The sequence below is a fragment of the Prionailurus viverrinus genome, chromosome F2 (assembly GCF_022837055.1).
Source record: "Prionailurus viverrinus isolate Anna chromosome F2, UM_Priviv_1.0, whole genome shotgun sequence".
NCBI lineage: Eukaryota > Metazoa > Chordata > Mammalia > Carnivora > Felidae > Prionailurus > Prionailurus viverrinus.
This window is the reverse complement of record NC_062578.1, coordinates 64,449,619-64,464,898: the sequence shown is the minus strand read 5'-3', so window position 1 is coordinate 64,464,898 and position 15,280 is coordinate 64,449,619. Positions and strand designations below refer to the sequence as shown.

The window sequence follows — 15,280 nt, the reverse complement described above, 5'->3', positions numbered from 1 at the left end:
TTAATGACATTCAAGCAGCAGGAAGAGGGAATTAGCATCTTTTTCAGTTTTGTATTTCCTTACTTATCTCCCTATCCCAGTGATGTGTGCAGTCAACAAGTATCTTTCATACTTTTTTTTTTTCAACGTTTATTTATTTTTTTTCGGACAGAGAGAGACAGAGCATGAACGGGGGAGGGGCAGAGAGAGAGGGAGACACAGAATCAGAAACAGGCTCCAGGCTCTGAGCCATCAGCCCAGAGCCTGACGCGGGGCTCGAACTCACAGACCGCGAGATTGTGACCTGGCTGAAGTCGGACGCTTAACCGACTGCGCCACCCAGGCGCCCCTCTTTCACACTTTTAAGTGACCAAATTAATTAAATTTATTTCCAATACAAATACAGGGGCCAGAGAAAAAAGGGGCTCATGTTATACTTACCAGGAAAAGTACTATCTTCTGGATTCATTGAAGCACTAATGCTTCTTTTCAGGAGGTGATAAACATTTGCTGCTGTTAAATCTGAAAAAGAAAAGGCAAACTAACTCAATGGGCACAAGAGTTACATAATCTAGGCCTATTCCAATTTCACCATCAGAGACTCTCCAGAAAAACACGTTGTACATAAAAGAGCTACACAGAGAAAACCCAAAAGGCTCGTGGTTTATACACGCTAGCCAGTTAAATATTCAAAATTCCCCCCAAAGGATAATTTTAAGCAGAGAAGGGAAACTCTGTCACAATACTCTATACACAACCACATATATTTTCTCAAGATGCCTGCTCAATCAAAACAAACAAATAAATAAAATGCAGTGCGGATTATAGACAGAAACACCAAAAAGGAGTGTAATTTCAAACGGTCACGATTGTTTTAAATTTACCATTTTTTTTTAATCTTAGTTTTTATATGTAGGATATCTCCTCCCATTAGGATGTTGACTCTAGGAGAGTAAGATCCTTGTCCATCTTGTTCCTTTCTGTATTACTTGTATTTGGAACATAGAGTTGACGGAATCGCCTATTGAATGCATATATTTCTAACAAGAAGACATTCCATTCCGAAGGCACAGAGAATAAATCAGTTAAATTTTTACTGTGCCAAGAACTTCTGAGCACTGGAATTGTGCATCCACAAATTTGTCCCTATTTCTCCACGAAGATAATGACATTTTTCAGCCCTTATTGGGACGATCCCATAGAGTCTCAGATTCTCGGGACAACTCGAGATAGCCCCCCTCCCTCACCGGCAGAACTTGATCTCAAACTTAAATTTCTTCCCCTCCCCGCCAGCGGTTCCCGCTCTTTCTCAGCCCTGCGCTTACCCGGCTGTTTCTCGGTACCCTCAACGGACGACTTCCCAGGCCCGTGATCCACTTCCCCACCCGCTGCTGACGGGACTTTTGCTTCCCCCCAGATCACAAGGAGCAGGTACCGATCCATCTCCTTCGAGCCGAGCTCCTATTTCAGATCTTAGTTTCCACATCCAAATAGTCGCGCGCTGCTTAGGCACTTCCGGTTTCCATCCACCAAATTTAGGTCGGCTGGAAATTGTGCGCGCTGGGTCGGTTTGCCTCAGCTTTTCCAGCCGGCGGGTTCTTTGGGGGAGTTATTCTGTCAATGACTGCATTATTTCCTCCTGTCAGGATGAAAGTGCTACCATGGGAAGATTGGAGGAGACCCAGAAAAAGCAGAGAAACTGACGACGGCTGGCTGGCCTAGGAACTGTCATGCTTGCCTATATATGTTTCCCGCCGGGCCATTAATGCTGGGGTCTGGCCGTGGACCCTGGGAATAGGACGGTCCTGCAAGTGGAGAAAATGTCGAGTTTCTCTAGGGCGCCCCAGGTGAGCTTGAACTCTTGTGGCTTGATGGAGTTCATTATGCTGGCAGAAGGAAGTCAGTGGCTTCGGTGGATTTAGTGATGCTGAGTGGGCAGGAAAGAGGAGTTCCTGGGCCAGGAGATGATGCCTCGGGAAAGCCCTTATGAGAATCGTGATTCTGGCCGCCGCTTGCTGTTGTTCTCTTTGGTATTCGTCTCCTCTTTTCAGTTAGCCCTTTTCATGACTTTTTTTTCTAAGGAAAGAGTATTCAGATAGGGCACTGCAGACCATTGTAAGGATTTGCTTATTACTGAATAAAATGAGGATCTAGTTAGTGAAGGGTTTGGAGCCAGGAAGTGACAGTGATCTCACTTAACAGTGTTAGAAGGAGCTCTCTGGCAGCTGAGTTAAGAATAGACTGTTCAGAGGTGGGGATTGGTGGAAGGTAGAAACAAAGAGTCGGTTTAGAGGCCAACTGCAGTGATCCAGGCTAAACACGATGGTGGCACAAACCGAACTAGACAGTATAGGGTTGAAAAGTGGTCAGGTTTTGTTTGAAGGTGGAGTCAAAAGGATTTCCTGAAGGATTGAATGTGAGCTGACAACGAAAGAACAAGGATTACTCTAAGGTTTTTTGTTTCTGAAACCGGAAGCGTGTGCCATCAGCTGAGATAGGGAAGACTGAAATTGAAGCAGGTTTCAGGTAGAAGAGCTGGAGTTCAGCTTTGGGTCTGTTGACCTGAGATGCTTCTTAGCCCAGTCCTGCTCCAGGAGTGATTCCTTCCTTGAACTGTTTGTTACCTCTCCTGGATGAAGCAAATTTAAGAAGTAAAATTAAAAATTTGAAAACTTTACAGCAGTTTGATGATATGGCGGTATTTTAATGGTTTTTGAACAAGGTTTGTTTTTTTTAATCAAAATATTGATCTGCAATGGAATGGGGACAAACTAGTCTTTAGGAGATGGTTTAAAAAGCATTGTAGTGCAGCTACCAAATGGGCAATTGGTACAATTGTAGAGTTCAGGAAAGAGGTCAAGGCTAGAGATGTAAATTTCTACACTTGGGAGTCATAAGCATGGAAATGACATGTAAACATACGAGTCTGGATGTAGTCATTGAGAAGGTGTGTATAGAAAAGAGAGAAGGACCAAGAACTGAATTCTGGAACATTTCAACATTTCAGTGGCAAGAGATAGGAAAACAAGCAAAGTAGGGAAAAAACCAACAGAGGGTGGTGTCCTGGAAATCAAGTGAGGAAAGAATATCCAGGAGAAGGAAATGATCACCTGTATTGAAGACTTAGAATTGACCAAGGGATTCAGTGACATGAAGGTCCTGGTAACTTTGACAGGCAATAGAGAGAGGGTGATGGGTGTGGGAGAAGAAAAGCCAGGGTGGAGCAGGCTGAAGTCAGCATGAGGACAAATTGGAGTAAAGACAACTCTTTGGGAGAATTTTGCCACAAAGGAGGCAGTGGGTAAGTGAGGTAGAGAGGGTTTGTTTTTTGTTTTGTTTTGTTTAACTTTATTATGGAGAATTTCAATCCTATATAAATGAAGGTACAGCCCAGTTTCAAAAACCTCATGGCCAATATTTTTTCATCTGTACCCCCCATTCACTTCTTCCCCTTATGAATCTGAGATGAATCTCAGATTCCTGTTATTTCATAAATAAATATTTCAGTATGTTCTCTATAAGGATTCTTTTTGGAAATATAATCCCAATACCATTTATCAAAGACAAAAAGTAATCATGATTCCTTAATATCAGATATCTAGTATATGTTCAAATCCCCAATTTTCTCATTTATGTTATAGAAATACATAAATTTTTACTGTTTGTTCCTTTGGTTTAGGATTTAGAATGTAATAATTTCATGTTTTTTAGTTCTCTCTTAAGTTCTTTTTCCTATTTTTTCCTTTGCAATTTATTGAAGACAAAAGATTGTCCTATAGACTTCCCACTGTTTGAATCCTTTTTTATTTTTATTTTTATTTTTTTAGTTAGTCATAAGCTGAGAGTACTAGGGAAAAGATATGGGCTAGAGGCTGTCTTTATTTGCAGAAGACATGATTGTCTTTGTGAAAAATCAGATGGAATCTAAGAAAAGCTCCTAAAACTGATAAATAAGTTTAGCAAAGTTGCAGGGTACAAGACCAAAATGCAAAAAATGAGGTGTATTTCTATATACTAGCAACAAACAGAAATTTAAATTAAAAATACAATACTATTTACAATGGCATCAAAATATGTGAAATACTTAAGAGAGAAATCTGACAAAAGAGAGGAGAACAAGTAGAAACTAGAAAAGTGAGAAAGGAAAAAAAAAATGGTGAGCAGTTTAGAAGCTGATATGAGGTTTGTAATAATAAAATTTAAAATAAGCCCAATTAGCCTGATTGTATTTTTTCCAGCATTGTTTAGCAACCCGTGTATATGCATACAGAAAGCATCTGGTTGACATCTCTATGGGCTGGAATTTTCTGAGAGCTTGAAGGTACTGATGGATACTACAAAGACAATGGTTTATGCCTGACGCAGCCTAAAGATGTCTGTGTAAGGCAGCTATGTAAAATTTAAGTTTATTCAACATCCTCCATCTATACTTGTCTAGCTATATTCTGTTACTTACCTCTTCCATGGAATTGAACTGATGAATAGTTTTCAGTTCCCAATTGCTACTCATTTTTCAATTTAATACATATTAGTCTTCAAAGTATTTTTGAAGACCTTATAAACAGTTTCTGCTTTCATAAGAGTTCCCATTACTCTTCCAGATTCTATTCTGTATGATATCAAAAATTGTCATAATATAAAGGAAAATATATCTTTGAAATGTTTTAAATAAAATATCATCCACACTGCTAATAGGAAGGCAGGCAAGAAAAATTACTGTGTGAATCTTTGTAGAATGTAAAAAGACCCTCCTTTTCCAGAAACAAATGAAAACAAAACCAAAACAATTATTTAGTGACAGGATCTTTTTTCAAAGTAATTATTGATATTAACAGTAGAATATACATGATGGTATATAATAATCTCAATTATTTCCATTTTAATTAGAACTTTCTTTATTGTTTTCTCTGTCTCTGTCTCTGTCTCTCTGTCTCTCTCTCTCTGTCTTTTTTTTCCCCAAGCAATGGGCCACTTTTGCTCGGGTTTGGTATCTCTTAGATGGGAAAATGCAGCCGCCTGGCAAACTGGCTGCTTTGGCATCAGTCAAACTTCAAGGATTGCATAAACCTGTATACCATCAACTGAGTGAGTATCATTTTATATGTGTCACGAGTATCCATAATTTTCATGCCAGAATAGAATGTTGAAAAGTCTGACTGAACTACTTCTAAGTACCTCTTTTTTTCTTGGGATCCCTTGTTCCATTCTTACAAAAAAACCTACTGGGGCACTGAAATGAATTTGGTTTATTCACAGGAAAACCATACAGACCAGTTTGCCTGAGATAACCCCATTTTATGTCATTACCCCAGCAAAATTCTCAGTAGCCTTCCTTTCACTCTCAGATATCCTGAGTGGGACTAGAAATCAAATGTTCACTCTTACACGTGTGTCTTCACATAGCAATGAACATTTGAATAGGGAGTTTTTGAAAGTGAAAAAATAAGTTTGTCTTGTCTTCTAAAAACCTTTCCCCTAGAAAGATGGATAGAGCTAGCGGAACATGGAAAGTTTACTTTTTACTGTTTTGAATTGATAGATTTGATTTTCTGTAACCTTTTTCCAAAACAAAGGAAAAAAGTTGTTTTGAGACTTAAGGTCTTCAGCTTATTGTAGGTAATTCTGATTGACTTCACTTACCTAGGCACTTCAGTGCACACCCAACAAGATCTAGGTGTCAATTCTTACTCTTTGTCTTGACCTGTCAGCAACATTTTGTGCAGCTGATCATAGTGTTAACTTTTTGATACATGAAATACACAAAGATATATACAGTATGTAGATACAGTATGTAGACAAATCTATTTTTAAATATAAGTAATATTTTAAAGAAAATTAACAGTTACAATGATGATGAAATAAATACCCATACACTCAACATTTGCGTTATTTCCAATTTTTTTGCCATTACAAACAATATCCCTGTTGGTATTCTTATACCTTTTTTCCAGGGCGCAGGTGGAAGAGTTTCTCCCAGATCTGTCTATAGGACAGGAATTACTGGGTTCAAAGGTGCATGGGAAACTAGGTAATCTTTATGCTAATGTCCTCTCCTACCAGAGTTTTTATTAGCCATCATCTTCGATAACAGTTGATGTTTTCATTCTTTTTAAGTTTGACTACTCTCATAAATGTGGAATGCATTCTTGTGGTGGTTTTAATTTTCATTTTCCTCATTGCAAATGGAATTAAGTATCTCTTCACTATTTAATGGCCTTTTATCATTTCTTCTTCTGTGAAATATCTGTGCGTGTCTTTTGCCATATTTCCACTGAGTTATTTGTCCTCTACATTTTTCTAACTTTTATGTATAATTTAACATGTAATTTTTTACTCAGTCATTTGAAAATAAGTTGCAGATGTCTCAATAAATCCCCTGAATTTAGCATGTGTCTCCTAGAATAAGTATATTCCCCTATGTAACCAAAATGCCATTATCATACGTAACAAAATAAACATAATTTAATTTTACAGTTTAATGTCCAGTGCATTTTCACATTTGCCTAGTAGTTTCAAGCATATTTTTTATAGCTGTTACTTTTTTAAAACCAGGACCCAACCAAGCTTTATGTATTATTGCCTTTAATTGTTATGTTCCTTTAGTCTTGAAGAATCCTTCTCTTTTATTTTTTCCTGCCATTAACCTTTTGAGGAGTCCAGGCTAGTTGTCATATAAAGAACTTTCTTCTTAAACACATTCTTTACTTGTTTTGGGATGCGTTCTCTTACTAACTCCTCCTTCCCAGTCCCCTTTGTTTTTTTCAACTTTCCAAACTCCCAATCTTCTCTCATTAAAAATTAGGACGGGGAGGGGCATGGAGGGCACCTGGATGGTTCAGTTGGTTAAGCCTCTGGTTCTTGGTTTCAGCTCAGCTCAGCTCATGATCTCATGGTTCCTGGTTTTGACCCTTGTGTTGGGCCCTGCACTGACAGTGCAGAAGCTACTTGAGATTCTCTCTCCCTCTCTGTCTCTCTGCCCCTCCCTTGCTCACTCTCTCTCTGTCTCTCAAAATAAATAAATACACTTAAAAAAAAAAAAAATAGGAGTGCCCTGAAGCCTGGTCTTTGGACCCCTTCACATTCCTTAGGCAATCACATTCAGGTTCAGGTCTCTAAATATTTTCTGTTAGGCTAAGCTCCCAAATTCATATCTTCATTTTTTACCTTTTCCCTGTATTCCAGACTCCCATAACCACATTTCTACTCAATAAACCTTAGGTGTCCAGTGGGCATCTGCAACATTTTAATGTGTGTTTAACTCGGAGATGTCCTACTTCCTGATTTCCCCCACCCAAAACCAACCTGTTACTTCTGGTTTCCCCATCTTAGTTAACAGCATCTGTATTCTTTTAGTTGGGCTAGTCAGAAGTGTTTGCTTCATTTGTGACTTCTCTTTGTTCAACTCATATATATGGGTATATATCTGAAAAAATATATGTATCTGAAATCTAGCTACTTCTCATTAACTCTTCCACTGTAATTTTAAACCACTTTGCTCTCTAGTTGGGATTATTCCAAAAGCCTCCTCACTGATCTCGCTGCTCCTACTCTTGCCCCAATAGGGTCTTTTCTCTACAGATGAGTTGCAGATGTCTCTTCCAAATGAGAAAGTAAAAGCCAACATTTGCCAGTCCCTACAAGGACCTACACGGTGTGGTCCCTTTTACCTTGCTGACTTTGCTTCCTACCTCCTAGGGTAATCCACTAAGGCTTGCTGCTCTTTCCTTAATGTGCCTGTCAGCACATTTTTGCCTTAGGGCCTTTTTATATTTTGTTCCCTCTGCCTGGATGGGGTTTTCCAGATTTATGGCTTAATTCTTCACATCTTTCAGATTTCTGCTCATTTGTCTGAGAGAGGCCTTCCCCAGTTCCTCTGTCATCTCACCCTTTCACTCTATACTTTACCTTGCCTTTAGGGGCACCTGGGTGGCTCAGTTGGTTAAGCATCCGACTTTGGCCAGAGTCATGATCAGGTCATGATCTCATGATCTCATGGTTCGTGAGTTCGAGCCCCACATCGGGCTCTGTGCTGACAGCTCAGAGCCTGGAGCCTGCTTCAGATTCTGTGTCTTCCTGTCTTTCTGCCCTCCCCCCACTTCCCACCCCCTACCCCCTTGCTCACACTCTCTCTCTCTCCTAAATATAAACATTAAAAAAAATTTTTTTTAATTAGCATTCTCTGATCACCTGACATATATAAATATGTATTCTCCACACCTCCACCACACTAAGTTCTAAGAGGATAAGAACTTTGTCTAAATTTTTCACAGCTATATGCCCAGTGTCTAGAATAGTGTTTGACACATAGTTGGACTACATAAAATGTTTTTTGAGTGAATATATGCATTCATGAATACGAGTTTTGAGAATGAAGAAATTACTTTTAATTGGGGCTCTGGCATTTAGCTAAGTTAGATTTTGGATCTGTGGAGCTAGCAGGGAAAGTACTGCAGATGGGTTGATTTGGGTAAAACCAAGAACTCATGAGTTATGCCATTTCTCATACTTGCTGCTCTAATCTTTTTCTGCACTTTTTAAAAAAATTTTTTTAATGTTTATTTATTTTTGAGAGAGAGAGAGAGAGAGAGAGAGACAGAATCCGAAGCAGGCTCCAGGCTACAAGCTGTCAGCACAGAGCCTGATGCGAGGCTCGAACTCAGGAACAGTGAGATCATGACCTGAGCCGAAGTCGGATGCTCAACTGACTGAGCCACCCAGGCGCCCCTCTTTTTCTTCACTTAATGAAAATTTCAAAGTCAGCTCACAACCTGTGAAATCTTTAAGTATGGAATATGAATGTAAGGATTTTGTCATGTCAGTGTTAGTTTTTCAAATAGCTTTGTTTTATGTGTGTTTCTGTTTAAAGACAGCTTGTTTAATATACATATTGTTGCTTCTTTAGCGTTGAACTCACGGCTAACCACACAGTAACTCATGCCTGAACGATGCTTATCTAACACAGGATTTCTCTGTAAGACACACTGCAGGCTTCTCGCACTTAGGAATACTACACAGCACTTCAGCATCAGACTCGAGGGATATTTTAAACAGCAAAGTCACTTATAAAAAGCACAGTAATGCCAAAAACCTAGCACTAAATAGACCACAAAAGGACACTGGTTTATAGTAAAAGAGCCGAAACAAAAGACAGTGCATTACCATATTTGACCTCAGCTTATGCATCAAGCTACTCAAATTTTTCACTGCCGTGCACATGTCTGCAAATGACTGGGAAAGCACTGCAAGTTTTGAGATTATCAAATTTTAAGAGAATAGGCAGGGGCGCCTGGGTGGCGCAGTCGGTTAAGCGTCCGACTTCAACCAGGTCACGATCTCGCGGTCCGTGAGTTCGAGCCCCGCGTCGGGCTCTGGGCTGATGGCTCAGAGCCTGGAGCCTGTCTCCGATTCTGTGTCTGCCTCTCTCTCTGCCCCTCCCCCGTTCATGCTCTGTCTCTCTCTGTCCCAAAAATAAATAAACGTTGAAAAAAAAAAAAAGAGAATAGGCAAATTTGTAATACAGAATACATGAATAGTGAGGAGCAACCACACCTTGAAAGTAAAATAGTGGTCAGCAGACCTACGCTTGACTAATTATAAATCTGTTTGCTTTAAAAATCTCGGGTTTTTGTGGGGTGCTGGGTGGCTCAGTCGGTTGAGTGTCTGACTCTTGGTTTTGGCTCAGGTCATGATCTCACAGTTTGTGGGTTTGAGCCCCATGTCAGGTTCTGTGCTGGAAGTGCTGAGCCTGCTTGGGATTCTCTCTCTCCCTCTCTGACCCTACCCAACCCCCCCCCCCCCCCAGCACTGTGTCTGTCTCTCAAGATAAATAAATAAACTTAAAAACAATATCTGTGGTTTTTGGCAGACAAGGAGAATGTTATAGTCTTAGAATTACCAAGTAATAGAATGAATTCCTTAGGACTTTAGATATTTTAATTGCCTCATTGATATACGTGAGAAGTAAAATCAGAAGAATAAAATGACTTTCTCCCTGTCACTCAGCTATATTATAATAGAACTTGGACCAGAACCCAGGCACCTGTTTCATCAGATAGTAAATTACCCATTCCACATCAGTGTGGTGATTCTTAGCCACTTAAACTATGTTTTCCTGCTAAGTTTTTTTTTTTTCTTCTTGGTAGTGTTATCAACAAGGTAATATACAAGATCTTTTAGGTTGTTTTTTAAAAAAAAATTTTTAAGTTTATTTATTTTTGACAGAGAGAGACAGTGGGAGTGTGAGCTAGGGAGGGGCAGAGAGAGAGGGAGACCCAGAATCTGAAGCAGCTCCAGGCTCTGAGCTGTCAGCACAGAGCCCGACGCCGGGCTCGAACTCACAGACCGTGAGATCATGACCTGAGCCGAAGTCAGACGCTTAATCGACTGAGCCACCCAGGCGCCCCTTTAAAAAAAATTTTTTTTTAACATTTATTTATTTTTGAGAGACAGAGAGTGAGTGGGGGAAGGGCAGAGAGAGGGAGACACAGAATCCAAAGCAGGCTTTCCAGGCTCTGAGCTGTCAGCACAGAGCCTGTCGCGGGACTCAGACTCACAATACGTGAGATCATAACCTGAGCTGAAGTTGGATGCTTAACCGACTGAACCACCCAGGCGCCTTAGGTTGTTTTTGTAGAAATACAAACAATACAAAATTTGGGAAAAAGTAGAATTCGTAGTAATGTAATTTCTTTCTTAAAGTATAGCACTTATCTGTTCACTGAATTAAAGTTCTGTTTTCCTACAAGCAGGTCATTATTGCAAAAGTATTCTTTAAGTACTAATGAAAATACTTGCTAGCACGCCAAAAGAGCTTTGGTAGCTACCTATCACGTCATCCTTTTCTAGTAAAGGACAATAGCTTTTCTATGAAATTAAAAATTAACGTTTTAAAGACTGAGCTGTATTTTTGTCTCACCATATAATTTAATATGGAACTTATATCAGCAAGACTTTTTATGTCCACAAGATGTCACTAAAGTCAAAACTTAAATTGCAAGCAATTTTCAGCTTACAAACATGTCTGTCGTAAGTTTATTTCTAACATTCATTGGTTAAATAAGCATTTATCAAGCATGTATTATGTTCTCACAATCGCTGTAAACATGTTTGTTTGAAAATTGACATACAATTTCCCAGATAAATAATACTATAAATGATGGTCATATATCCAGGAGTAGCTATAAAAGTTAGCCGATAATATATCCAAACATAATGTATACTGTATTTGAACTACTTTACAGGTCCAGTAGACTTTGTGAAGTTTTATAGAAAACCAACTTTCCACTTATAAGGTTATTTTTTATGGAAAATGTGGTCTGAGTCAAGCTGGAAATGATGTAGAACTAGGAAAAGTTCCCTTCTCTTTCTAATCAGAGCTGCCCTTCTGAATTTGGGACCTGGGAGCTCTTTGAACATGTTTGTCACTGATAATAAAAAGAAAGGGCACATGGTAGTTTTTAGATTATACTTACTCTTCATGAGGACTCCATTCTTTTCATTGCCCACAGATTAATAAATTGAGGACAGTGTGAATGTTTAAAAGAAGCAGAAGGGCACCTGGGTGGCTCAGTCAGTTAACTGTTCCACTCTTGATTTTGGCTCAGGTCATGATCTCACGGTTGGTGAAATTGAGTCCCATGTTGGGCTGTGTGCTGACAGCACGGAGCCTGCTTAAGATTCTGTCTCTCCTTCTTTCTGCCCCTCCCTTGCTTACACACGTTCTCTCTCTCTCTCTCTCTCTCTCTCTCTCTCTATCTCTCTCTCTCAAAATAAACAAGCATTTTTAATTAATTAATTAATTAATTAAAAAAATAAATAAAAGAAGCAGAGAGAAACCTTCCTTTAGCATTTTCTAAAGTTATTGTTAGATTATCCTAAAATACTCCTGATCTACATGAAAGGAAACAGAAGTTGCACACAGTTCTTAATGTTATAACCTCTAGCACACCAGGCAGTTCAACAAAGATTAGATCTAATCTCTAACATTCTGCCTTATATTATTTATTTAATCTTTTAAAGACTTGTTAGGGAAAAGAAAAGTTTAGGATGCTCTTTTTAAAGTTACCAAGCTAACACATTTTTCTCTTACTATTTAAGTTCAGTGTCAGTTTATTTCAAATGTAAATTACTGCATCATTTTAATTTTGCAATCTTAATTGCACATTTATTCTTCAACTCCTAGAATATCATCGTACAAAGCAGTGAAGGAGAGTTTTGCTTTAGATCATATCTTGAATACTTAACTCCTTTAAAAGTGAATACTTAGATATTATCAATAAATTTGAACAACATGCCTTGTTCCTATCACATTGTCTTTATACTCAGTAGATTTTGTGGTAACTGATGTGATCGTCTGTCATATTAGCTATGCACAAATTCATACTGAAGAAGGCATTTGGACATTTATCTTTCAAGGTTGGAAACAAACAAAATGGCCAAAGCCAATTTTGTTATTTATCACTCAATTGAAATAGCTATTTTCAAACATTTCTCAAACCAAATCTTGTAAGGAGACCCAATCTATAAAAGCAGTGCTGTGCTAGTTGAAGGAGGGAGAAGATGCTCGGCCCTTTCCCCTTTGAGTCACCTTCTCAGAACCTGACATCTCTATCAGATACAGTTTTAAAATCAGTAAGCTACAGCAAAGAGCTTTTAAAGAGGGATTTGACATGTGGAGCGGATGAAAAGACAAGCTACAGACTGAAGGGAAATATTTGCAAACCATACAGTCAACAAGAAACAAACTAACCCTTAATTAGAAAATGAGCAAAGTATCATGACCAGATGGTAAATAAATACATAAAATGATTCAACATTATTAGCCATTAGGGAAAAACAGATTAAACCCACAGTGAGACATCACTGCATATCTGTTCAGAATAGCTAAAATAAAAAGTGGCAAATGCTGGTGATGATGCAAAGAAACTGGATTGCTCACACATTGTTTGTAGGAGTATAAAATGGTACAGCCAGTCTGGAAAAGAATATGGCAGTTTCTTATAAAACTAAACATGAGCTTGCCGTACAACAATTGCACTTTTGGACATTTCTCCCAGGGAAACTAAAACACAAAAACCTGTATCAATTAATAATACTTCCACTGCATTGCTCTTTATCCCCATATATTTATCAGCCTCTGACGTATTGTATGTTTACTTGTTTATTGTCTAGCTCATTGCACTAGAATGTAGGATTTATTATGACCAGGGATTTCAGTTGCATTCATTGCTCTATTCTCAGCATCAAGAACAGTACCTGACATGAGTAAGTAGTAAGTGGATTAATTTATTAATCAATGGAAAAGAACTACAAAGCAGATTTTGGAAGAGATTCCCACCAAACTTACCAGATATCTCCATCTGAATCCATCCCCCTATGGAATCTGAGCAGCTCAGACAGTTTTGATTGGTCCAATTTCTAAGAACTACGATCTAAGAGAGGAATTGAATGCGAACGGACATGATAGAACAAGCCCTATTTACATTAAAGTGAACACCAGGAATTTTTTTTTAACACTTATTGTGACTTGTAATTCCCATTATATAAGAGGTCTACATTAAGAGTCTTCAGAAGGGAGCTTATAATTTAGGTGGAGAAAGTAAAATTGAACAAATGATAGGACAAGATAGAGTTAAATCGGTATCATAAGAGAAATTCAGGCATCCTTGTGGAATCAAGGGAAGTTGGGTTTGGTATTAGGAAAGGCTTTATGAAAGGACTGGTATTAATTTTGGAACCTGATATTTATGTGGAACTTAAATTTTATGGATAAAATTTAGCAAGTGGAGATAAATCAGGAGAGTATTTCTACTGGAAGGAACAAAGGAAAGATCAGGGGATCTGTGTATACGATCTTCTGTATGTATGTGTGTGTGTTTTAAACAGAAATAATGGGATAATGCTTCAGAGAATAGCAAGTAGTATGGTTTGGGATGGGAAAGAACTGGTAAATAAGGCTAGAAAGTTTGAGCCTAAACTGTAGGTATCCTTGAATACCGTACCTGGGGAGTTGGTACGTGTTGAGGTACGAAGGTGACAAATAACTTTAACCTAGGGTTGGTATGTTAAAAAGAATTTCGGAGCTGTCCTCAGAACCTAGTAGAAAAGGGTGCATGATCAATTAGCGACTGATATTCCTGCCTCCAGAATGAATGTTTTATCTCTTCCTCCCAGGGAATTTTGAGGAAAAAATATGAGTTCTGGTTTAGGGGAGAAAATGAGCCAAAACACTGAAGCTGTAGGACTGAGAAGCACCCCTGACAATGTGACTCATCATTAGAACTTCAGTTCCCTGACATGACACTTTTGAGTTTCCACTTTGATTGAATTTATCTGAATTTATTTGGCACCTAATTTCATTCATTCATTCATTCATTCATTCACTCATGCACACATGTGTGCACACACACACCAAATATTATAAAAAGGAGTCAAGGTTACACATCTAAGGTGAGAGTTTTTACAAATACACTCACAACTCCTTTTTCTAAAAATTACTTATTACTGTAGTTTTTTTAATCTGAAAGAAATTAATTTCTCTTGGAATATCTCTTGATCAGGCAGTAGAGTTCTAATTTATATACATTTGCTGCATATTATAAAGCATAATTGTTTAATGAAACTTTACAATGAAATCTATTGTATGTAGAAATTGAGACAGAAATAATTGTACTATATTCAGGGTTTCAGCCTTTAACAATATTGGCTTTTGTTTTAATATGTAATGCAGTTAAAAAATATTTAATTCCTGGTTAGTTTGATTTAGAGTTAGAGAAGTCTTTCTAAGAATATATTCTAAGAATATATATTCTCCCTCAATAACTTATGCCAGAGGCATGTTATTGAGGGAGAATAATTTTTCCCAGATTAGATGTTCGTACCTTACAGATGAAAGAACATGATTTTCATCTGATCTGTGATATTCTTTTGAATGTCCTTTGAGAGATCCTTTTGATCTCTACAAAGACAGTAGGTTTGTTTGGAATAGCTCAAGATGCTTTTTGTTTGTTTGTTTGTTTGTTTGTTTGTTTTAAGTATTTAGAGAGAGATAGAGTTAGGGAGGGGCAGAAAGAGAGAGAGAGAGAGAGAGAAAATCTCCAAGCAGGCTCTTCACTATGAACCCGATATGGGGCTCGAACTCACAAAACATGAGATCATAACCTGAGCCAAAATCAAGGGACGTTTAACTGACTGAGCCACCTAGGTGCCCCGGTTTTTCCATATTTAAAGCTTAAATAACATTTAAAAAATAAATTCAGCTCTTGTGTAAAGCTAAGGATTCCATTTTTCCTCAGCCTAAGTG

General features: G+C 38.2%; 2 protein-coding genes across 5 annotated transcripts in view; one reads left to right on the top strand and one right to left on the bottom strand.

Moving 5' to 3' along the window:
* Window positions 1-1,469, bottom strand: part of MTBP (MDM2 binding protein) — an 87,652-nt gene extending 86,183 nt beyond the window's left edge. For all 4 annotated transcript variants that reach the window (XM_047842221.1, XM_047842224.1, XM_047842223.1 and 1 more), the window contains exons 1-2: window positions 1,305-1,469; window positions 421-501 (exon numbers count right to left, since the gene is read on the bottom strand). In XM_047842221.1, coding sequence (XP_047698177.1) covers window positions 421-501; window positions 1,305-1,422 — 199 coding nt within the window. In that variant the 5' untranslated portion in view covers window positions 1,423-1,469. The remainder of the gene's footprint in view (window positions 1-420; window positions 502-1,304) is intronic.
* Window positions 1,470-1,670: 201 nt separating this feature from the next.
* Window positions 1,671-15,280, top strand: part of MRPL13 (mitochondrial ribosomal protein L13) — a 49,053-nt gene continuing 35,443 nt past the window's right edge. The window contains exons 1-2 of the mRNA XM_047842226.1: window positions 1,671-1,826; window positions 4,941-5,064. Of these exons, the coding sequence (XP_047698182.1) occupies window positions 1,800-1,826; window positions 4,941-5,064 (151 nt within the window). The 5' untranslated portion in view covers window positions 1,671-1,799. The remainder of the gene's footprint in view (window positions 1,827-4,940; window positions 5,065-15,280) is intronic.